General features: G+C 41.1%; 1 protein-coding gene and 1 long non-coding RNA gene across 3 annotated transcripts in view; one reads left to right on the top strand and one right to left on the bottom strand.

The window, feature by feature from the left end:
• LOC139576248 (DNA polymerase delta catalytic subunit-like) overlaps nucleotides 1-8,681 on the top strand; it is a 40,362-nt gene extending 31,681 nt beyond the window's left edge. The window contains exons 25-27 of one of the 2 annotated variants that reach the window (XM_071402120.1): nucleotides 1,679-1,731; nucleotides 3,698-3,795; nucleotides 8,380-8,681. In XM_071402120.1, the coding sequence (XP_071258221.1) occupies nucleotides 1,679-1,731; nucleotides 3,698-3,795; nucleotides 8,380-8,467 (239 nt within the window). In that variant the 3' untranslated portion in view covers nucleotides 8,468-8,681. Of the gene's footprint in view, nucleotides 1-1,186; nucleotides 1,244-1,678; nucleotides 1,732-3,697; nucleotides 3,796-8,379 lie in introns of those variants that run through there. The other variant, XM_071402218.1, reaches the window with a different exon arrangement.
• The window catches only part of LOC139579785 (uncharacterized), a 98,812-nt gene that overhangs the window by 57,224 nt on the left and 16,970 nt on the right, over nucleotides 1-24,618 (bottom strand). The gene's annotated exons all lie outside the window — the stretch shown is intronic.

Genomic DNA, 24,618 nt, shown 5'->3' with positions numbered 1-24,618 from the left:
TCTTTCTACAGTGGCTGTGTGTTCCCACTAATCCATCCGTCCATCTTTCTACAGTGGCTGTGTGTTCCCACTAATCCATCCATCCATCTTTCTACAGTGGCTGTGTGTTCCCACTAATCCATTATCTTTCTACAGTGGCTGTGTGTTCCCACTAATCCATCCTCTTTCTACAGTGGCTGTGTGTTCCCACTAATCCATCCTCTTTCTACAGTGGCTGTGTGTTCCCACTAATCCATCCATCTTTCTACAGTGGCAGTGTGTTCCCACTAATCCATCCTCTTTCTACTGTGGCTGTGTGTTCCCACTAATCCATCCATCTTTCTACTGTGGCTGTGTGTTCCCACTAATCCATCCTCTTTCTACAGTGGCTGTGTGTTCCCACTAATCCATCCTCTTTCTACAGTGGCTGTGTGTTCCCACTAATCCATCCATCTTTCTACTGTGGCTGTGTGTTCCCACTAATCCATCCTCTTTCTACAGTGTCTGTGTGTTCCCACTAATCCATCCTCTTTCTACTGTGGCTGTGTGTTCCCACTAATCCAACCATCTTTCTACTGTGGCTGTGTGTTCCCACTAATCCATCCTCTTTCTACAGTGTCTGTGTGTTCCCACTAATCCATCCTCTTTCTACTGTGGCTGTGTGTTCCCACTAATCCATCCTCTTTCTACTGTGGCTGTGTGTTCCCACTAATCCATCCTCTTTCTACAGTGGCTGTGTGTTCCCACTAATCCATCCTCTTTCTACTGTGGCTGTGTGTTCCCACTAATCCATCCATCTTTCTACAGTGGCTGTGTGTTCCCACTAATCCATCCTCTTTCTACTGTGGCTGTGTGTTCCCACTAATCCATCCATCTTTCTACTGTGGCTGTGTGTTCCCACTAATCCATCCATCTTTCTACTGTGGCTGTGTGTTCCCACTAATCCATCCTCTTTCTACTGTGGCTGTGTGTTCCCACTAATCCATTCTCTTTGTGTACGTGTGTGTACGTGTTTAAGTATGACACAAGAATAGTAAACAAACAAACATTTTGTTGGTCCCCACAAGGTCAAAGGCTATTTCTAGTGGGGTTAAGGTTAGGGTTATGTAAAGGGGTTAGGGAAAATAGGATTTTGAATGGGACTGAATTGTGTGTTAGGTTAGTTGTACAAAACTGTGTTTTGAAATCACTGCTTTCCTCCCCACAGCGGCTGTGTGTGATTTGTAATCTCTGCTGTCCTCCCCACAGCGGCTGTGTGTGATTTGTAATCTCTGCTGTCCTCCCCACAGCGGCTGTGTGTGATTTGTAATCTCTGCTGTCCTCCCCACAGCGGCTGTGTGTGATTTGTAATCTCTGCTGTCCTCCCCACAGCGGCTGTGTGTGATTTGTAATCTCTGCTGTCCTCCCCACTGCGGCTGTGTGTGATTTGTAATCTCTGCTGTCCTCCCCACTGCGGCTGTGTGTGATTTGTAATCTCTGCTGTCCTGCCCACTGCGGCTGTGTGTGATTTGTAATCTCTGCTTTCCTGTCCACAGCGGCTGTGTGTGATTTGTAATCTCTGCTTTCCTGTCCACGGCGGCTGTGTGTGATTTGTAATCTCTGCTTTCCTCCCCACAGCGGCTGTGTGTGATTTGTAATCTCTGCTGTCCTGCCCACTGCGGCTGTGTGTGATTTGTAATCTCTGCTTTCCTGTCCACAGCGGCTGTGTGTGATTTCTGTAAGAAGAAGGAGTCGGAGCTGTACCAGAAAGAGGTACAATATATCAACCCTGTTCTGTTAATCTGTGTCCTGTTCATTAGGCACTAATATATCAACCCTGTTCTGTTAATCTGGGTCCTGTTCATTAGGCACTAATATATCAACCTGTTCTGTTAATCTGTGTCCTGTTCATTAGGCACTAATATATCAACCCTGTTCTGTTAATCTGGGTCCTGTTCATTAGGCACTAATATATCAACCTGTTCTGTTAATCTGTGTCCTGTTCATTAGGCAGTAATATATCAACCTGTTCTGTTAATCTGGGTCCTGTTCATTAGGCAGTAATATATCAACCTGTTCTGTTAATCTGTGTCCTGTTCATTAGGCACTAATATATCAACCCTGTTCTGTTAATCTGGGTCCTGTTCATTAGGCACTAATATATCAACCTGTTCTGTTAATCTGTGTCCTGTTCATTAGGCACTAATATATCAACCTGTTCTGTTAATCTGTGTCCTGTTCATTAGGCAGTAATATATCAACCTGTTCTGTTAATCTGTGTCCTGTTCATTAGGCACTAATATATCAACCCTGTTCTGTTAATCTGGGTCCTGTTCATTAGGCAGTAATATATCAACCTGTTCTGTTAATCTGGGTCCTGTTCATTAGGCAGTAATATATCAACCTGTTCTGTTAATCTGTGTCCTGTTCATTAGGAGCTAATATATCAACCCTGTTCTGTTAATCTGGGTCCTGTTCATTAGGAGCTAATATATCAACCTGTTCTGTTAATCTGGGTCCTGTTCATTAGGAGCTAATATATCAACCTGTTCTGTTAATCTGGGTCCTGTTCATTAGGCAGTAATATATCAACCTGTTCTGTTAATCTGGGTCCTGTTCATTAGGAGCTAATATATCAACCTGTTCTGTTAATCTGGGTCCTGTTCATTAGGCACTAATATATCAACCTGTTCTGTTAATCTGGGTCCTGTTCATTAGGAGCTAATATATCAACCTGTTCTGTTAATCTGATGCTAAATATTTAATGTAACAGGGATACTACATGCGTACATTGGGGTGTGTCAAGGTGACGTGGTGATAACTACTTACTAATGGTGAATCCATCTGATAACTACACTGAACAAAAATATCAAAAACTACAAATATTAATGCAACATGGAAAGTGCTGTTCCCATGTTTCATGAGCTGAAATAAAATATCCCAGAAAAAGCTTATTTCTCTCAAATTTTGTGCACAATTTTGTTTACATCCCTGTTTGTGAGCATTTCTCCACCTGACAGGTGTGGCATATCAGTAAACTGATTAAACAGCATGATCATTACACAGGTGCACCTTGTGCTAGGGACAATAAAAGGCCATTCTAATATATGCAGTTTTGTCACACAACACAATGCCACAGGGAGCGTGCAATTGGCATGATGACTGCAGGAATGACCACCAGAGCTGTTAGCAGAGAATTGAACATACATTTCTCTACCATAAGCCGCCGCCACAAGTTGTTTTATAGAATTCGTCAGTACATCCAACCGGCCTCACTACCGCAGACTCACTACCCAGCCAAGAATCTCCACATCTTGCTTCTTCACCTGCGGGATCGTCAGAGGGGGGAGGGGGTTGCGGAGGAGTTTTAGTCTGTAATAAAGCCCTTTTGTGGGGAAAAACTCATTCTGATTGGTTGGACCTGGCTTCGCAGTGGGTGACCTTATGCCCACCAATGGCTGTATCCCTGCCCAGTCATGTGAAATCCATAGATTAGGGCATAATGAATTTATTCAAATTGACTGATTTCCTTATTTGAACTGTTTTCCTTATTTGAACTGTATCTCGGCAAAATCTTTGAAATTTATGCATGTTGCGTTTTATGTTTTTGTTCAGTATACTTTCTAATGGTGAATCTCTCCTGATTTGTACTTACAAATGGTGAATTTCTCCTGATTTGTACTTACTAATGTTGAATTTCTCTGAATACTCACTAATGGTGAATTTCTCTGAATTCTAGATCTTCCACTTAAGTACTCTGGAGGAGCGCTTCTCTCGCCTGTGGACACAGTGTCAACGCTGTCAGGGCTCTCTCCATGAGGATGTGCTCTGTACCAGGTACACACACACACACACACATACAAATACATACAATTGGTATACAGATATGTGTTTGAAAGTTACTTGCCGGTACATCGTTAATGTGACTCTCACAGGGTGATGTCAAGCTCCAAGTTTGTTTATAATCTAAAGATAATTTTGGACATAGGTGACATTCCTGAAACAGGAGATAGTCTATATTCACTTCTGAAATGGGAGATTCTCTGTATTCACTTCTGAAATGGGAGATTCTCTGTATTCACTTCTGAAATGGGAGATTCTCTGTATTCACTTCTGAAATGGGAGATTCTCTGTATTCACTTCTGAAATGGGAGATTCTCTGTATTCACTTCTGAAATGGGAGATTCTCTGTATTCACTTCTGAAATGGGAGATTCTCTGTATTCACTTCTGAAATGGGAGATTCTCTGTATTCACTTCTGAAATGGGAGATACTCTGTATTCACTTCTGAAATGGGAGATACTCTGTATTCACTTCTGAAACGGGAGATACTCTGTATTCACTTCTGAAACGGGAGATACTCTGTATTCACTTCTGAAACGGGAGATACTCTGTATTCACTTCTGAAACGGGAGATACTCTGTATTCACTTCTGAAACGGGAGATACTCTGTATTCACTTCTGAAACGGGAGATACTCTGTATTCACTTCTGAAACGGGAGATACTCTGTATTCACTTCTGAAACGGGAGATACTCTGTATTCACTTCTGAAACGGGAGATACTCTGTATTCACTTCTGAAACGGGAGATACTCTGTATTCACTTCTGAAACGGGAGATACTCTGTATTCACTTCTGAAACGGGAGATACTCTGTATTCACTTCTGAAATATGCAGTGCAGGGATCCTTTAATGCACCTGAAGTGCAACGTCTGTACCAGCAGCATACACTCACGTTGGACAATTACCACACATAAACCCACATCAACATATCTGTTACACACAGACCCGCTCTGAACTACACATCAACATATCTGTTACACACAGACCCGCTCTGAACTACACATCAACATATCTGTTACACACAGACCCGCTCTGAACTACACATCAACATATCTGTTACATACAGACCCGCTCTGAAATACACATCAACATATCTGTTACACACAGACCCGCTCTGAACTACACATCAACATATCTGTTACATACAGACCCGCTCTGAACTACACATCAACATATCTGTTACATACAGACCCGCTCTGAACTACACATCAACATATCTGTTACACACAGACCCACTCTGAACTACACATCAACATATCTGTTACATACAGACCCACTCTGAACTACACATCAACATATCTGTTACATACAGACCCACTCTGAACTACATATCTGTTACACACAGACCCACTCTGAAATACACATCAACATATCTGTTACACACAGACCCACTCTGAAATACACATCAACATATCTGTTACACACAGACCCGCTCTGAACTACAGATCAACATATCTGTTACACACAGACCCACTCTGAACTACATATCTGTTACACACAGACCCGCTCTGAACTACACATCAACATATCTGTTACACACAGACCCACTCTGAACTACACATCAACATATCTGTTACATACAGACCCACTCTGAACTACAGATCAACATATCTGTTACATACAGACCCGCTCTGAAATACACATCAACATATCTGTTACACACAGACCCACTCTGAAATACACATCAACATATCTGTTACACACAGACCCACTCTGAAATACACATCAACATATCTGTTACACACAGACCCACTCTGAACTACACATCAACATATCTGTTACACACAGACCCACTCTGAACTACACATCAACATATCTGTTACACACAGACCCACTCTGAACTACACATCAACATATCTGTTACACACAGACCCGCTCTGAGCTACACATCAACATATATGTTACACACAGACCCGCTCTGAACTACACATCAACATATCTGTTACACACAGACCCACTCTGAACTACACATCAACATATCTGTTACACACAGACCCGCTCTGAGCTACACATCAACATATATGTTACACACAGACCCACTCTGAAATACACATCAACATATATGTTACACACAGACCCACTCTGAAATACACATCAACATATCTGTTACACACAGACCCACTCTGAAATACACATCAACATATGTTACACACAGACCCACTCTGAAATACACATCAACATATCTGTTACACACAGACCCACTCTGAACTACACATCAACATATGTTACACACAGACCCACTCTGAAATACACATCAACATATGTTACACACAGACCCACTCTGAACTACACATCAACATATGTTACACACAGACCCACTCTGAACTACACATCAACATATGTTACACACAGAGCCACTCTGAACTAATAAAAACAGCAGCCTTTGAATATCCCTTTGAGCATGGTGAAGTTATTAATTACACTTTGGATGGTGTATCAATACACCCAGTCACTACAAAGATACAGGCGTCCGTCCTAAATCAATTGCCAGAGGAAGGAAACCGCTCAGGGATTTCAACATGAGGCCAATGGTGACTTTTTTAAAAAACAGTTAGAGTTTAATGGCTGTGATAAGAGATGACTGAGGATGGATCAACAACATTGTAGTTACTCCACAATACTAACCTAAATGACAGAGTAAAAAGAAGCCTGCACAGAATAAAACAAATATTCCAAAACATGCATCCTGTTTGAAGCAAGGCATTAAAGTAAAACTGCAAAAAATGTAGTAAAGAAATACAATTTATGTCCTGAATACAACATGTTATGTTTGGGGCTAATCCAATACAACACATCACTGAGTACCACTCTTCATATTTTCAAGCATGTTGGGGGCTGCATCGTGTTATGGGTATGCTTGTCATCGTCAAAGACTAGAGTTTTTTTTAGGATAATAAGACACGGAATAGAGATAAGCACAGGCAAAATCCTAGTGGAAACCCTGATGTAGTCTGCTTTCAAACAGACACTGTGAGACAAATTCATCTTTCAGCAAGACGATACCATAAAACACAAAGCCAAATACACACTGGAGTTGCTTACCAAGACGATATGGAATGTTCCTGAGTGGCCTAGTTTTTATTGAAATCAGCTTTAAAATCTATGGCAAGACATGAAAATGGCTAGCAATGATCAACAACCAACTTCACAGAGCTTGAAAAACATTTAAAAGAAAAAATGTGAGGTGGTTAATATCACCACTCTTAAATATCAAATGTTATTGGTCACATTCACATATTTAGCAGATGTAATTGTGGGTGTAGCAAAATGCTTGCGTTCCTAGCTCCAACAGTGCAGTAGTATCTAACAATTCACAACAATACACACATCTAAAAAAAAAAAAAAACGGAATTAAGAAATATATAAATATTAGGATGAGCAGTACAGGTGAAACACCTTGAAGCAGCCCCCCCCCGCACCTCTCTGATTCAGAGGGGTTGGGTTAAATGACTCCTGCACCTCTCTGATTCAGAGGGGTTGGGTTAAATGACTCCTGCACCTCTCTGATTCAGAGGGGTTGGGTTAAATGCGGAAGACACATTTCAGTTGAATGCATTGTTGAACAACTGACTAGGTATCCCCCTTCCCCCTTTCAACCCCTGTAACACAGTTCAACCCTCCAGTAACCAACTGTCAGAGCAGCAGTCCCTTAAAAAGCATGGGCTGAGACACACCCAAACCTTTTTGTAGGTTCTGACGGACGGTAAACTGTATAAAAAGAAAGTTGCACACTATATTGGTTGTATTACGTTTCTGGGAGCATATCTCCTGTGAAAATAGCAAAAATAGTCCCATAATATCAAAGATCCACCACCATATTTTACAGTAGGTATGGGGTTCTGTTCTGCTGATGCATTCTCATTTCGACGCCAAACCCACCCCTGGTGTGCGTGGCCAGAGAGCTCTATTTTCATGGATCTTTGATTTTATGGGGCTATTTTGCTTCCACTGTTCCTGGGGCCCCTTGTTAAGGCCAGTGGGATAATGTACTTCACCAAGTACCAGGATATTTTTGGCAAAAACCTGGTTGCCTCTGCCAGGAGGCTGAAACTTGGCCTCAAGTGGATCTTCCAGCAAGACCATAACCCCATTCACAGATCAAAATCCACAAATACATTTTTATTGGCCACTAAATCAACATTTTGCAATGGCCATCTCAGTCTCCAGACTTCAAACCCATTTGAAAACCTGTTGTTTGAATTGAGGAGGGCAGTCCATATGCACAGACAAAGGATATCAAGGATCTGGAAGCATTCTGTATGGAGGAATGGTCTAAAATCCCTCATATTGGATTCTCCAACTCATAAAACATTTTAGAAAAAGGCTCAGTACCCTCGCAAGGTGAGGTATTGTAAACGGGAGAAACAAAAGTATTACCTAATCAAAATCTCTTTCTCTGAGCAATGATATAAGCATAAAATAATATTAATCCGCATTTTTATGGAGCATACAGTATTTTAATAATTTATTTTATACATTTTTGCTCATCTTTATCAAGGTTGTCAATAATTTAGGACCCCACTGTATATATGATATTATTATTTATAAGTAAATGTTGCTGTCTATCCCTCTATCCAGCCGGGACTGTCCCATATTCTACATGAGGAAGAAGGTGCAGAAAGACCTGGATGATCAGGAGAAGCTGGTGTCTCGCTTTGGATGGTGATACGCAGAACCAAAAGAGACTCCATATTCACCGGCTCCCCTCTCTCTCCCTTGGTCCCCTCTGTCCCCGCTCTTGCTCCCCACTCTTTCTCTCACTCTCCCTCTCCTGGAAAGGATTTGTACTGTATTTTCTTCTTGTAAGAATTATAAATGTTACACTTAGACTATTTTCTTGAATTATTAATCTGAATAAATGTCATATTTTTGTAGAAATGTGTCTTGTCATTGTTGTCTGTCTTCAGTCTAGAAGATCTCAGTTGCATTGAACTAAAAGTATGGTGGTGGATGTTGTAGTATGTTGAGTACTAAAAGTTAATAACCAATGCAAAGCAGCAGTCGTTTTTTACTAAACACTTCTAATAGGCTACATTCCCATGCCATGTGTTATTATAGACTAGTGCCTGTATTTATGAAGCATCTCCGTAGGAGTTCTGATCTAGGATAGGGTTTGCAAAGGGAGGGTATACAGTACATTATTCTAAAATGGTTCAATCCCCCCCCCCTCAATCTACACACAATACCCCATAATGACAAAGCAAAAACATTTTTCATACAATTGTATACAAAATAAGAAACTGAAATATCTCATTTATATAAGTATTCAGACCCTTTACTCAATACTTTGTTGAAACACCTTTGGCAGAGTTTACAGCCTCGAGTCTTCTTGGGTATGACACTACAAGCTTGACACCTGTATTTGGGGACTTTCTCCCATTCTTCTCTGCAGATCCTCCAAAGCTCTGTCAGTTTGGATGGGGAGCGTCGATGCACAGCTATTTTCAGGTCTCCAGAGATGTTGGATCAGGTTCAAGTCCGGGCTCTGGCTGGGCCACTCAAGGACATTGAGACTTGTCCCAAAGCCACTCCTGCATTGTCTAGACTATGTGCTTAGGGTCGTTGTCCTGTTGGAAGGTGAACCTTCAACCTAGTCTGAGGTCCTGAGCAGGTTTTCATCAAGGATCTCTCTGTACTTTTCTCCATTCATCTTTCCCTCTATCCTGACTAGTCTCCCAAGTCCCTGCCGCTGAAAAACATCCCCACAGCATGATGCTGCCACCATGCTTCACCGTAGGGATGGTGCCAGGTTTCCTCCAGATGTGACGCTTGGCATTCATGCCAAAGAGTTCAATCTTGGTTTCATCAGACCAGAGAATCTTGTTTCTCATGGTCTGAGAGTCCTTTCGGTGCCTTTTGGCAAACTCCAAGCGGACTGTCATGTGCTTTTTTACTGAGGAGTGGCTTCTGTCTGGCCACTCTACCATAAAGGCCTGATTGGTGGGGTGCTGCAGAGATGGTTGTCCTTCTGGAATGTTCTCCCATCTCCACAGAGGAACTCTGGAGCTCTGTCAGAGTGACCATTGGTTTCTTGGTCACCTCCCTGACCAAGGCCCTGCTCCCCAGATTTCTCAGTTTTGCCGGGCAGCCAGCTCTAGGAAGAGTCTTGGTGGTTCCAAACTTCTTCCATTTAAGACTGATGGAGGCCACTGTGTTCTTGGAGACCTTCAATGCTGCAGTAATTTTTCGGTAGCCTTCCTCGGGTCTGTGCCTCGACACAATCTTGTCTTGGAGCTCTACGGACAATTCCTTTGACATCATGGCTTGGTTTTTGCTCTGACATACACTGTCAACTATGGGATCTTATAAAGCCAGGTGTGTGCCTTTCCAAATCATGTCCAATCAATTGAATTTACCACAGGTGGACTCCAAGTTGTAGAAACATCTCAAGGATGATCTATAGAAACAGAATACACCTGAGCAAAGGGTGTAAATACTTATGTAAATAAGGTATTTCTGTTTTTTATTTGTAATAAATTAGCAAAAAATCTTAACCTGTTTTTGCATTGTCATTTGTAAGTCGCTCTGGATAAGAGCGTCTGCTAAATGACTTAAATGTAAATGTAAATTATGGGGTATTGCATGTAGATTGAGGAAATGTTTGTTTGATACATTTCAGAATAAGGTTGTAACCTTAAAAATGTGGAAAAAAGGAAAGGGGTCTGAATACTTTCCGAATGCATTGTATTACGGATAACTTTCTAAGTTTACCAGTAACCTACCAGAATTTTGGTATCTTTCAAGGATTATATATAATCTATCACAAGACCTATAGTGGCCCTTTTGGGTAATTCAGATTATCATGTGTCTTATCTCTGGACCTTGTAGAAATTTTAAAATGAGATGATAAAAAAAAAAATCATGACAAAGCTGTAAAATATCCTAAATATAAACCATCAATTTAGTGAATACCATTATTTGTGTTTAATGATGGTTTCAGCGTGAAATATCCTTTTATAGTTTCTATTACACCTATGTCAATATGTATTTTTTGTCCATATTTTGGCGTCAAACTGGTGGCAGTTGTAAAAAAGAAAGTAAATAGTTGGAGTTGCAGAAGTAATTGAAAAGGATGTCATTGTTGATTAGATACTTTTTGAATTGGGCTATTTTCTCTTGTACCATGTGGTCCATCTACTAGAAACTCATGGACCACATGGACATAGTACTTCCCTGTTTTTTCACTGGCAGCTGTAAGCAGCTGAATTGTCAAGCAGAGTGTTGTTTTGCCGATTTGTTCCAGGAAGGCTGCACACCACTCTTTCACTTTAGTATCTTACCTAATTGTTTTCTGATCTAAATTCTCTTTTGTAGCTTTGGGAGGTACAGTGCCTCCAGAAAGTATTCACACCCCTGGACTTTTTCTACATGTTGTTACAGCCTGAGAGAAAAGAAAAACCTGCACACTGCTCTTGCTGGTATCGGCCTTAAGGCCTTTGCCAGAGCTTTTGAGTGTTTTTAATTTGCACTCTTATGTAGACATTGCATTGGAGTCGAGGGAAAATAAACATGTTACCAAATATAACAATATGCATTAAATAAGTATTCGAATAAAGTGTTTACATAAAATATATTAAACACGTCTGTAAAACCACAATGAGGACATCGGCCTATCAAGTAAGTGGATAATCCCTGTCGTTTCTCCTGATCACTAATTCTCTGTTTGGGAGTGTTGTGAAAAGTCTACGCAGGGACCCTACATCTATTTTAAATTAATAATTCTTTATCATCAGCTCGCTGGAGAGGTTTCAACCAGCTCAATGCACCAAGTACACATGTCAATCAGGAGCTCTACTGGGGCAGTCCCAGCTCAATGCACCAAGTACACATGTCAATCAGGAGCTCCCCCGGGGCAGTCTCATTAGTTCTTTATATACTGCAGACAAGTCATATTTGCATGATTTAGCTAATTCATCATTCATAATTAACTTATTATTGACGTTTGCTTCATTCATGTGACCAACCAATACTCGGTCATGCATGTGACTGACCAATACCTCACAAGGCTTCTTCTCTAAACTGAGACCTTGAAACTGATATCTTACGTTTTCAAACCCAGGGTCTGGGCATACTGCCAAATTGCAGATACTGATAGTAAGGATTTGTTCAGTCACTTGCATGAACACAGAAATTGGTTATTAGAAAAGCACATGAATAGAACACATACATAAAATGTTCCATCACAGGAGAATGAGAGGTTTTACCTACATAACACAACCCACATGGACATTTAATCATGTAGATAACATGGGTGGAGGTGGTGCACATGAAATTTCTTTGGAACTGTTTTCCTGTATGTGTATGGCAGAAATATTCACACTTCATCGCATTGTTGCACTGTGCTGTATGTTACCCTTTCTATGAGCTTATAATATAAACAACTTTTTATTTATTTTATTTTGTTATTTCACCTTTATTTAACCAGGTAGGCTCGTTGAGAACAAGTTCTCATTTACAACTGCGACCTGGCCAAGATAAAGCAAAGCAGTGTGACACAAACAACAACACAGAGTTACACATGGAATAAACAAGCGTACAGTCAATAACGTAATGCGAAAGGTACTGTTTACGTGACTTTTAATCATGTCAGCACATGTAACAGCAGTTTTCATCCCTTTTTTTGTTCCTTATTCTTCCTCTCCCCAATTCACTTAAACTATACTGCTTTATTTCCCATGAGCTTCACCAGAGTACCCCCTAGTGGCTGGAATACAACTGTATTAAGCCCCTTACATATAGCTTCCATTTGGAACAGGGCGTAAAAGAGCCTGGCTTATTTTGTGGCTGACAGTTGGCATGGGCCTACTTGTGCGTAAATTGCGACCTCTTCTATATACAAAAGTGGTGGGTTGTTAAATTCAGCCGGCAAAGCTGGGACCCATAGTAAAACATGCCAGTGTTTCTCGACAGCATCTCCCACTTTGCACGAGTTCAAGGTATATGTGGTGGTGAACATTAGTGTTCTTTAGCACCAGTGACGAAGGCCTTCAGGCCGATACATAAAGCTGAAGCAAAAGCAGTGTGTGGGTTTCTTATGTTATCCAGTTGTTACCATGCATCTGCAACACAGATAGCTCAGATGTGCGGGTGCCTTTTGAGTTGTGTTACAGACTCAATTTAAAATGGATTAAATAGATTTTTTTTGTCACTGGCCTACATATCTGATACCCCATAATATCGAAGTGGAATAATGTTTTTTTAAATATTTACAAATGAATTAACACTAGAACCACTAAAGCAGTCATTGTGGCTGCTCATGAATTGTATTTATTTATTACTCTGCCATTTTTTGTCATGCTCCCTCCATCCTTGACTTTTCCTAAAAATAAATGTATACAACACGCTGTGTTAGAATCTTAATATCACTAATAGAACTGGAGTTATAGCCAGTTTTAGAGGACATGTCATTTGTCTGAATGATTCCCCCTCACCAGGCAACAAACACTGCCATAAATGCATGGAAAGAAAAGTTGTTTTTTTGTCACAATCTTGGACAAATCTGTCAAGAAAGAGGATTAAACAGGCGTTAAATCAACTTGTGAATTTGATTGAATGTTCTCCCCTTGATGTAATAACATGACAATAATTGTCAGATTATTGTCAATGATTTATTAACAGCTGGATGGGAGTGTTCCCTGATGTGTTCTGGGTCTCTTCACACTTGGGACAGGTCACATGGACACTTACTGCAGGAAGAAGAGAGAGAGCGACATAAAATCCATGTACACAAACAAGTGTGATGTTAAAATTGGCAAAAAATATATATATTTCCAAAGGGCTGGGGGTGAGACAATGAGGCAGCTTAAACCCCACCTTCAACAAATATATCAATGAATTGGCGAGGGCACTGGAACAGTCTGCAGCACCTGGCCTCACCCTACTAGAATCTGAAGTCAAATGTCTATTGTTTGCTGATGATCTGGTGCCTCTGTCCCCAACCAAGGAGTGCCTACAGCAGCACCTAGATCTTCTGCACAGATTCTGTCAGAACTGGGCCCTTACAGTACATCTCAGTAAGACAAAAATAACAGTGTTCCAAAAAAGGTCCAGTCGCCAGGACCACAAATACAAATTCCATCTAGACACCGTTGCCCTAGAGCACACAAAAAAGTATACATACCTTGGCCTAAACATCAGCGTCACAAGTAACTTCCACAAAGCTGTGAACGATCTGAGAGACAAGGCAAGAAGGGCATTCTATGCCATCAAAAAGAACAAAGTTCGACATACCAATTAGGATCTGGCTAAAAATATGGGAATCAGTTATAGAACCCATTGCCCTTTATGGTTGTGAGGTCTGGGGTCCACTCACCAACCAAGAATTAGGCCGATACCCGCTAATGATCAAAATCCAGAAAAGAGCCATTAAATTCTACAACCACCTAAAAGGAAGCGATTCCAAAACCTTCCATAACAAAGCCATCATCTACAGAGAGATGAACCTGGAGAAGAGCCCCCTAAGCAAGCTGGTCCTGGGGCTCTGTTCACAAACACAAACAGACCCCACAGAGCCTGCATAAAGACATATGACATTTGAAATGTCTTTATTCTTTTGGAGCTTTTGTGAGTGTAATATTTATTTGATATTATATATAAGTATATTGTATATTCATTTTAATAGTTTATTTCACTTTTGTTTATTATCTATTTCACTTGTTTTGGCAATGTAAACATATGTTTCCCATGCCCTTTGAATTGAGAAAGAGAGAGACCCTTAAATTGAAATTGAATTGAAAGGGTTTACATACACACACACCATACATGAACACACAGGAAACGTTTTTGTTCAATGTGGAAGTGTTTCCTCCCCACTCTGCTGATGGCTTTATGAGTCAGCAAAAACTTTTTCCTCACAGCATGTATAGAAAGTGGAAGAGTTATAAAGCTTTTACCTTTGTTCTGAGACTACATGTTGATGTGGATGTTGATGTTACCTCCTACTCTGGAGTTGATCTCTGGGGCAATTACAATGCTTTCACCCTGGGCTGTGATGGTAGACTGGGGATTGTAGGTTGGTCTGTGCAGTGGGAGATAGACAGAGGGAGATAGAGGTAACCCGGTGTCCTCACCCTGGTATTACAACACAAGGCAAAACTCTGACCTCAAACATTTCATTGAAATCGGTCTCACCTTTGTTGACAGGTCATTTCTCCACCAATGAGACGGTTGCCCTCTGCTATCCTCCCTTCAGTGTTCCCCTTTTTTCTTCCCCAAAACAAACTTCTCTCTTTGGAGAAAGCGGTTGTGTCCCCATCTTCTCTCCTCCCTTTGGAGCAATTGCTCCCCATCTCTTTCTCTCAAGTCTCAATCTATGGAACATGAGTGAACTCATGAGAACATATTTTGGTCTCACTTTAAAAGAAGTACAACTTTTAAAGGCTTTATATAGTGTACATAAAGCCTTCATAAGCACTCCATAAATCATCTAAGCATATTTCATACTTTATAAATGGTGTATAAAGGGTGACAACAATTTCCTCTGTAGCGTGAATGGCTAAAATGCCAAATGTGTCTTAAACCAATCTTTGATCAATTGTCAAGTACACTTTACTTTCTGTTCCACCAGAAATAGTCAACAAAGATTTACTTCATAATATACTTCAAAACAAATGTGTTGTAATTATTGAGGAAAGAACCTTACCTTGATAAATGAACTGTGTTGTGTGTGAGTGAGTGAGACGCAGATGTGTGTCAGAGCAGGAGGAAGAATGACCATAAAACAACCAGAGATGGACTATGAAAAATTTGTCATTAGTCACAGTTACATTGCTGTGGAGTCACCACGTGATTTACCAGCATAATCTCACATTCAATTCGTGCATATATGTACATAATGTATTTCAGTAAATTGGGCTGGACTTACACACACACAGGCAGTAATGCTACTGGCACATAACATAAATGCAGTGGTGCAGAAAGTACCCAATTGTCATACTTGAGTAAAAGTAAAGATACCTTCGTATGCCAAAGTTCTAATGAAGTGTTTGATTTGATTTTACATGTGGTCTGCCTTAAACATGACCTATATACTGCTTATCAGTGGTGTAGAGTACTTAAGTAAAAATACTTAAAATTACAACTTAAGTTGTTTTTTTGGGGGTATCTGTACTTTACTATTTATATTTTTTGGAACTTTTACTTTACTACATTCCTAAAGAAAATTTGGTTGTTTTTACTCCATACATTTTCCCTGACACCCAAAAGTACTCATTACAATTTGAATGCTTAGCAGGAGAGGAAATGGTCTAATTCACACACTTATCAAGAGAACATCCCTGGTCATCCCTACTGCCTCTGATCTGGCGGACTCACTAAACACAGACATCATTTACAAACGAAGCATAAGTGTTGGAGCGTGCCCCTGGCTATCCGTAAATATAGTTAGCTTAATATAAGGAATTAGAAATTGTAAAGGGTGCTTCCCTCCTCTTCGTCTGAAGATGAGGAGTAGGGATTTGACCAAAACGCAGCGTGGTTAACGGACATAATGAAATTTATTTAAACGTTAGACGAACACGAAACAAACACTTGAAAATTTACCAAAATAACAAACGCAGTCAACAGACCTGAACCAAACGAACTTACATGACACGAAGAACGCACGAACAGGAAAATAGACTACACAAACAAACAAACAAACAAACAAACAAACAAACAAACAAACAAACAAACAAACAAACAGTCCCGTGTGGTGCAACATACACAGACACGGAAGACAATCACCCACCAACAAACAGTGAGAACAGCCTACCTTAAATATGGTTCTCAATCAGAGGAAAATGTAAACCACCTGCCTCTAATTGAGAACCATATCAGGCAACACATTAAGCCCAACATAGAAACACTTAACATAGACTTCCCACCCAGCTCACGTCCTGACCACTAAACAAAGTAAAACAAAGGAAAATAAGGTCAGGAACGTGACAGAAATGATTTTTACCTGTACTTTTCCTTTTGATTCTTAAGTATATTTGAAACCAAATACTTTTAGACTTACTGGGTGACTCACTTTTAATGAATCATTTTCTATGAAGGTATCTTTACAACCACAGGAGTGGCTTTTGTCGCAGTCTGCCCCTGCATCTGTCGCTCGCACTCACCAGACACACATCTGAGTCACTCACTCACACACTGCACAGTTCATTTACCAAGGTAAGGATCTACCATCAACAATTAAAATAGATTTGTTTTGAAGTAACTTTTTAAGTAAATCTTTGTTGACTATTTCTGGTGAAACAGAAAGTCAAGTGTACTTGACAATTTATCAAAGATTGGTTTAGGACACATTTGGCAATTCACCCTACAGTGGAAATTGTTATGTCACCCTTTATATACCATTTATAAAGTATGAAATATGCTTAGATGATATATGAACATTTATGGAGAGCTTATGAAGGCTTTATGTACACTATATAAAGCCTTTAAAAGTTTAAAGCCTTTAAAAGTACTTTGTTTAAAGTGAGACCAAAATATGTTCTCATGAGTTCACTCATGTTCCATAGATTGAGACTTGAGAGAAAGAGATGGGGAGCAATTGCTCCAAAGGGAGGAGAGAAGATAGGGACACAACCGCTTTCTCCAAAAATAAAAGTTTGTCTTGGAGAAGAAAAAAGGGGAACACTGAAGGGAGGATTGCAGAGGGCAACCATCTCATCGGTGGAGAAACGACCTGTCAACAAAAGTGAGACTGATTTCAATGAAATATTTGAGGTCAGAGTTTTGCCTTGTATTTTAGTACCAGGGTGAGGACACCTGGTTACCTCTATCTCCCTTTCTCTCTCTCTCCATGCACAGACCAACCTACAATCCCCAGTCTACCATCACAGCCCAGGGTGGAAGCATTGTAATTGCCCCAGAGATCAACTCCAGAGTAGGAGGTAACATCAACATCCACATCAACATGTAGTCTCAGAACAAAGGTAAAAGCTTTATAACTCTTCCACTTTATATACATGCTGTGAGGAAAAAGTTTTTGCTGACTCATAAAGCCATCAGCAGAGTGGGGAGGAAACACTTCCACATTGAAAAAAGAGTGAGAGGGAGAGAGAGGAGTCTTAGCTGTTGACTTCAGGCTTGCAGTCGCACTGTCTGTTCGTCTGAAGGTTTGAATGTCAAAACTTCGCAACAATGTTGCTACTAATCCATGCGATCAACAACTGGTGCGTTCCCAAAAGATAACAGCCACCATCTAGAGCGGTAACACCGATGTTCGAGTTAATTATGTCCTCCTTTCTGACTGAGGATGCGCTCTTAAAGTGGCAGCGCACCGCGAAGGCTCCGTGCAGGATTTCGGCACGGTATGTACATAAAAGAAACGTTGCGGTTAAACCCTATCAATTCAATTTTAATTTAAGGGTCTCTCTATCTCTCTTTTTCAATTCAAAGGGCATGGGAAACATATGTTTACATTGCCGAAACAAGTGAAATAGATAATAAACAAAAGTGAAATAAACTATTCAAATGAACAGTAAACATTACACTCACAAAGTTCCAAAAGAAAAAATACATTTCAAATGTCATATTATGTCTATATGCAGTGTTGTAATGATGTGCAAATAGTTGAAGTACAAAAGGGAAAATAAATGAACATAAATATAAGTTGTATTTACAATGGTGTTTGTTCTTCACTGGTTTCCCTTTTCTTGATATTCATATGATATTCAAAGTATCATTATTGTGTTGGACTGACACGCTAAATCTAGTTCTGTACGTCAATTGTGTTTGGAACATTTCAATGGACGTTGTCTTGATATTTCTCCACTGGAATGGCCATGTGGCAGGTAAAGGACCAAATTAGAACTTGGAATGTAGTTCGGATCTCTCTACACATGTTTTCTACACAAAATATTTGTGGAAACGTTAGATAATATTCTTCAAGTACGAAAAGCCTTTAGCTAGCTATATTGCCAGAGAATGTTAGATTTGCACGTTGATAAGCTAGCTAGTTAACGGCCGTAATGTCTGTATAGTTAGCTAGTGGTGGGCATACTACTAGCTATGAAGTAAACAGGGCATTTAATTCGCCTAAGCGCTGTTTCTAAACTTTGTAATTTTTGTGTAAGTTTTATATTAACCCGAAATAGCTATGTGACATATTACCTACCTAGCTTATGTAAGAAATTGTATTAGATATTGGTAACTTGTTTTAACAACTTCTCAACATTAGCTATAGTTGACACAATATGCCCACACCCCCTCTTTCTCTTGGACATATGCTGGACTCATTAGACATATACACGACACCCACAACTCCCCTCCCCCATGACAATCACACAGACACACACAACTCAAGGTTGGAGCGCAAGACAAAGAACTGTGGGAAGAGCCAATGGAATGTCGACATCAGGCCGAACAGGACTACCTACGACCCAGATCGACCAATCGGAAGGCCAGACTTCAAGATCAACCTACTTTGCCAGTTGTCTATATAATCTGTATGTACTGTGTGGAGCGGTCTCTTCTCCGACGATTTCATAAGAATCTGACAGAAAGGGGCCGTGCACGTTTTTGCCTGATATCTTTACACTTGAATAAAACGGCCTTATTATAAAATTATCCACCTCGTCCTATGTCTCCACTTGTTCTCCTGTCTCAAGTAAACGTTTTATCAACACTTACCAAAAAATGCATCGTCAGCAAACATTACCTTAGAACGGAACACATGGTGCCCCCTGCAATTTAATGTTTGCCTGGGCAAGCTAGCCAGGCAGAGACAGTAACGAACAATACGTACAGTTGAAGTCGGAAGTTTACATACACCTTAGCCAAATACATTTACACTCAGTTTTTCACAATTCCTTACATTTAATCCTAGTAAAACTTCCCTGTCTGTCACACCCTGACCTGAGATATCTATGTTTTCTTTATATTTTGGTTAGGTCAGGGTGTGACTAGGGTGGATTACGCTAGTTTTTTGTATTGTCTAGGGTTTTGTATGTCTAGGGTTTTGTATGTCTAGGGTTTTTGTATTGTCTAGGGGTTTTGTATTGTCTAGGGTTTTTGTATTGTCTAGGTGTTTTGTATTGTCTAGGGTTTTTGTATTGTCTAGGGGTTTTGTATTGTCTAGGGTTTTTGTATTGTCTAGGGTTTTGTATTGTCTAGGGTTTTGTATGTCTAGGGTTTTGTATTGTCTAGGGTTTTGTATTGTCTAGGGGTGTTGTATTGTCTAGGGGTTTTGTATTGTCTAGGGTTTTGTATTGTCTAGGGGTTTTGTATTGTCTAGGGGTTTTGTATTGTCTAGGGGTTTTGTATGTCTAGGGGTTTTGTATATCTAGGGTTTTGTAGGTCTAGGTATTTGTATGTTTATGGTGACCTGATATGGTTCCCAATCAGAGGCAGCTGTTTATCGTTGTCTCTGATTGGGGATCATATTTAGGTAGCCATTTCCCCATTTGGTGTTTGTGGGTTCTTATTCTATGTTTAGTTGCCTGTCTACAGTATTTCATATAGCTTCACGTTTCGGTCGTGTTGTTAGTTTGTTCAGTGTTCTTTCTTTAATAAAGAAGAATGTACGCATACCACGCTGCACCTTTGTCCGATTCATAAGACGAACGTGACACTGTCTTAGGTCAGTTAAGACAGTGTCACGTTCGTGGAAGTTACCTGTGGCGCTGATGTTCAGGCCGAGGAATGTATACTTTTTTGTGTGATCTAGGGCAACGGTGTCTAGATGGAATTTGTATTTGTGGTCCTGGCAACTGGACCTTTTTTGGAACACTGTTATTTTTGTCTTAGTGAGATTTACTGTAAGGGCCCAGGTCTGACAACACTTTATTTTAAGAATGTGAAATGTCAGAATAATAGTAGAGAGAATTATTTATTTCAGCATTTCTTTCTTTCATCACATTCCCTGTGGGTCAGAAGTTTACATACACTCAATTAGTATTTGGTAGCATTGCCTTTAAATTGTTTAACTTGGGTCAAACGTTTCGTGTAGCCTTCCACAAGCTTGCCACAATAAATTGGGGGAATTTTGGCCCATTCCTCCTGACAGAGCTGGTGTAACTGAGTCAGGTTTGTAGGCCTCCTTGCTCGCACACGCTTTTTCAATTTTGCCCACACATTTTCTGTGGGATTGCGGTCAGGGCTTTGTGATGGCCACTCCAATAGCTTGCATACTATTGTTTGTACAGGTGAACGTGGTACCTTCAGGCATTTGGAAATTGCTCCCAAGGATGAACCAGACTTGTGGAGGTCTACAATCTTTTTCTGAGGTCTTGGCTGATTTCCTTTGATTTTCCCATGATGTCAAGCAGAGGCACTGAGTTTGAAGGTAGGCCTTGAAATGCATCCACAGGTACACCTCCAATTGACTCAAATATTGTCAATTAGCCTATCAGAAGCTTCTAAAGCCATGACATCATTTTCTGGAATTTTCTAAGCTGTTTAAAGGCACAGTCACAGTAAGTGTATGTAAATTTCTGACCCACTGGAATTGTGATACATTGAATTATAAGTTAAATAATCTGTCTGTTAACAATTGTTGGAAAGATTACTTGTGACATGCACAAAGTAGATGTCCTAACCGACTTACCAAAACTATAGTTTGTTAACAAGAAATTTGTGGATTGGTTGAAAAACAAGTTTTAATGACTTCCGACTTCAACTGTAATCGAGGTAATATGTACATGTAGGTAGAGTTATTAAAGTGACTATGCATGATAATAACAGAGAGCAGCAATGAAAATAGTCTTGGTAGCCATTTGATTTGATGTACAGGAGTCTTATGGCTTGGGGTAGAAGCTGTTTAGAAGCCTCTTGGATCTAGACTTGGCGCTCCGGTACCGCTTGCCGTGCGGTAGCAGAGAGAACAGTCTGACTAGGGTGCCTGGAGTCTTTGACCATTTTTAGGGCCTTCCTCTGACACCGACTGGTATAGAGGTTCTGGATGGCAGGAAGCTTGGCCCCGGTGATGTACTGGGCCGTACACACTACCCTCTGTAGTGCCGTGGGGTCAGAGGCCGAGCAGTTGCCATACCAGGCAGTGATGCAACCGGGTCAGGATGCTCTCGATGGTGCAGCTGTAAAACCTTTTGAGGATCTGAGGACCCATGCCAAATGGGTGATGTGGACGCCTAGGAACTTGAAGCTCTCAACCTGCACCACTACAGCCCGTCGATGAGAATGGAGGTGTTCTCGGTCCTCCTTTTCCTGTAGTCCACAATAATCTCCTTTATCTTGATAACGTTGAGGGAGAGGTTGTTGTCCTGGCACCACATGGCCAGGTCTCTGACCTCCTCCCTATAGGCTGTCTCGTCATTGTCGGTGATCAGGCCTACCACTGTTGTGTCATCGGCAAACTTAATGATGGTGTTGGAGTCGTACCTGGCCGTGCAGTCATGAGTGAACAAGGAGTACAGGAGGCGACTGAGCACGCACCCCTGAGGGGCCCCCATGTTGATGATCAGTGGGGCGGATGTGTTGTTACCTACCCTTACCACCCGTGGGTGGCCCGTCAGGAAGTCCAGCATCCAGTTGCAGAGGGCGGTGTTTAGTAACAGGGTCCTTAGCTTAGTGATGAGCTTTGAGGGCACTATGGTGTTGAACGCTGCGCTGTAGTCAATGAATAGCATTCTCGCATACGGTGGGGAGAACAAGTATTTGATACACTGCCGATTTTGCAGGTTTTCCTACTTACAAAGCATGTAGAGGTCTGTAATTTCTATCATAGGTACACTTCAACTGCGAGAGATGGAATCTAAAACAAAAATCCAGAAAATCACATTGTATGATTTTTAAGTAATTAATTTGCATTTTATTGCATGACATAAGTATTTGATCACCTACCAACCAGTAAGAATTCCGGCTCTCACAGACCTGTTAGTTTTTCTTTAAGAAGCCCTCCTATTCTCCACTCATTACCTGTATTAACTGCACCTGTCCACACACTCAAACAGACTCCAACCTCTCCATAATGGCCAAGACCAGAGAGCTGTGTAAGGACATCAGGGATAAAATTGTAGACCTGCACAAGGCTGGGATGGGCTACAGGACAATAGGCAAGCAGCTTGGTGAGAAGGCAACAACTGTTGGCGCAATTATTAGAAAATGGAAGAAGTTCAAGATGACGGTCAATCACCCTCGGTCTGGGGCTCCATGCAAGATCTCACCTCGTGGGGCATCAATGATCATGAGGAAGGTGAGGGATCAGCCCAGAACTACACGGCAGGACCTGGTCAATGACCTGAAGAGAGCTGGGACCACAGTCTCAAAGAAAACCATTAGTAACACACTACGCCGTCATGGATTAAAATCCTGCAGTGCACGCAAGGTCCCCCTGCTCAAGCCAGCGCATGTCCAGGCCCGTCTGAAGTTTGTCAATGACCATCTGGATGATCCAGAGGAGGAATGGGAGAAGGTCATGTGGTCTGATGAGACAAAAATAGAGCTTTTTGGTCTAAACTCCACTCGCCGTGTTTGGAGGAAGAAGAGGGATGAGTACAACCGCAAGAACACCATCCCAACTGTGAAGCATGGAGGTGGAAACATCATTCTTTGGGGATGCTTTTCTGCTAAGGGGACAGGACGACTGCACCGTATTGAGGGGAGGATGGATGGGGCCATGTATTGCGAGATCTTGGCCAACAACCTCCTTCCCTCAGTAAGAGCATTGAAGATGGGTCGTGGCTGGGTCTTCCAGCATGACAACGACCCGAAACAAACAGCCAGGGCAACTAAGGAGTGGCTCCGTAAGAAGCATCTCAAGGTCCTGGAGTGGCATAGCCAGTCTCCAGACTTGAACCCAATAGAAAATCTTTGGAGGGAGCTGAAAGTCCGTATTGCCCAGCGACAGCCCCGAAACCTGAAGGATCTGGAGAAGGTCTGTATCTGGTCTAGAAGGTTGTGTGTTTATACCTCTATCTGGTCGAGAAGGTTGTGTGTTTATACCTCTATCTGGTCCAGAAGGTTGTGTGTTTATACCTCTATCTGGTATAAACGGTTGTGTGTTTATACCTCTATCTGGTCCAGAAGGTTGTGTGTTTATACCTCTGTCTGGTCGAGAAGGTTGTGTTTATACCTCTATCTAGTCCAGAAGGTTGTGTGTTTTTACCTCTATCTGGTCCAGAAGGTTGTGTGTTTATACCTCTATCTGGTCCAGAAGGTTGTGTGTTTATACCTCTATCTAGTCCAGAAGGTTGTGTGTTTATACCTCTATTTGGTCCAGAAGGTTGTGTGTTTATACCTCTATCTGGTCCAGAAGGTTGTGTGTTTATACCTCTATCTGGTCTAGAAGGTTGTGTGTTTATACCTCTATCTGGCCCAGAAGGTTGTGTGTTTATACCTCTATCTAGTCCAGAAGGTTGTGTGTTTATACCTCTATCTGGTCCAGAAGGTTGTGTGTTTATACCTCTATCTGGTCCAGAAGGTTGTGTGTTTATACCTCTATCTGGTCCAGAAGGTTGTGTGTTTATACCTCTATCTGGCCCAGAAGGTTGTGTGTTAATACCTCTATCTGGTCCAGAAGGTTGTGTGTTTATACCTCTATCTGGCCCAGAAGGTTGTGTGTTTATACCTCTATCTGGTCCAGAAGGTTGTGTGTTTATACCTCTATCTGGTCTAGAAGGTTGTGTGTTTATACCTCTATCTGGTCCAGAAGGTTGTGTGTTTATACCTCTATCTAGTCCAGAAGGTTGTGTGTTTATACCTCTATCTGGTCTAGAAGGTTGTGTGTTTATACCTCTATCTGGTCCAGAAGGTTGTGTGTTTATACCTCTATCTGGTCCAGAAGGTTGTGTGTTTATACCTCTATCTGGTCTAGAAGGTTGTGTGTTTATACCTCTATCTGGTCTAGAAGGTTGTGTGTTAATACCTCTATCT

Source organism: Salvelinus alpinus, chromosome 1, assembly GCF_045679555.1.
Source record: "Salvelinus alpinus chromosome 1, SLU_Salpinus.1, whole genome shotgun sequence".
Lineage (NCBI taxonomy): Eukaryota > Metazoa > Chordata > Actinopteri > Salmoniformes > Salmonidae > Salvelinus > Salvelinus alpinus.
This window is presented reverse-complemented; position numbering and strand designations above follow the sequence as displayed.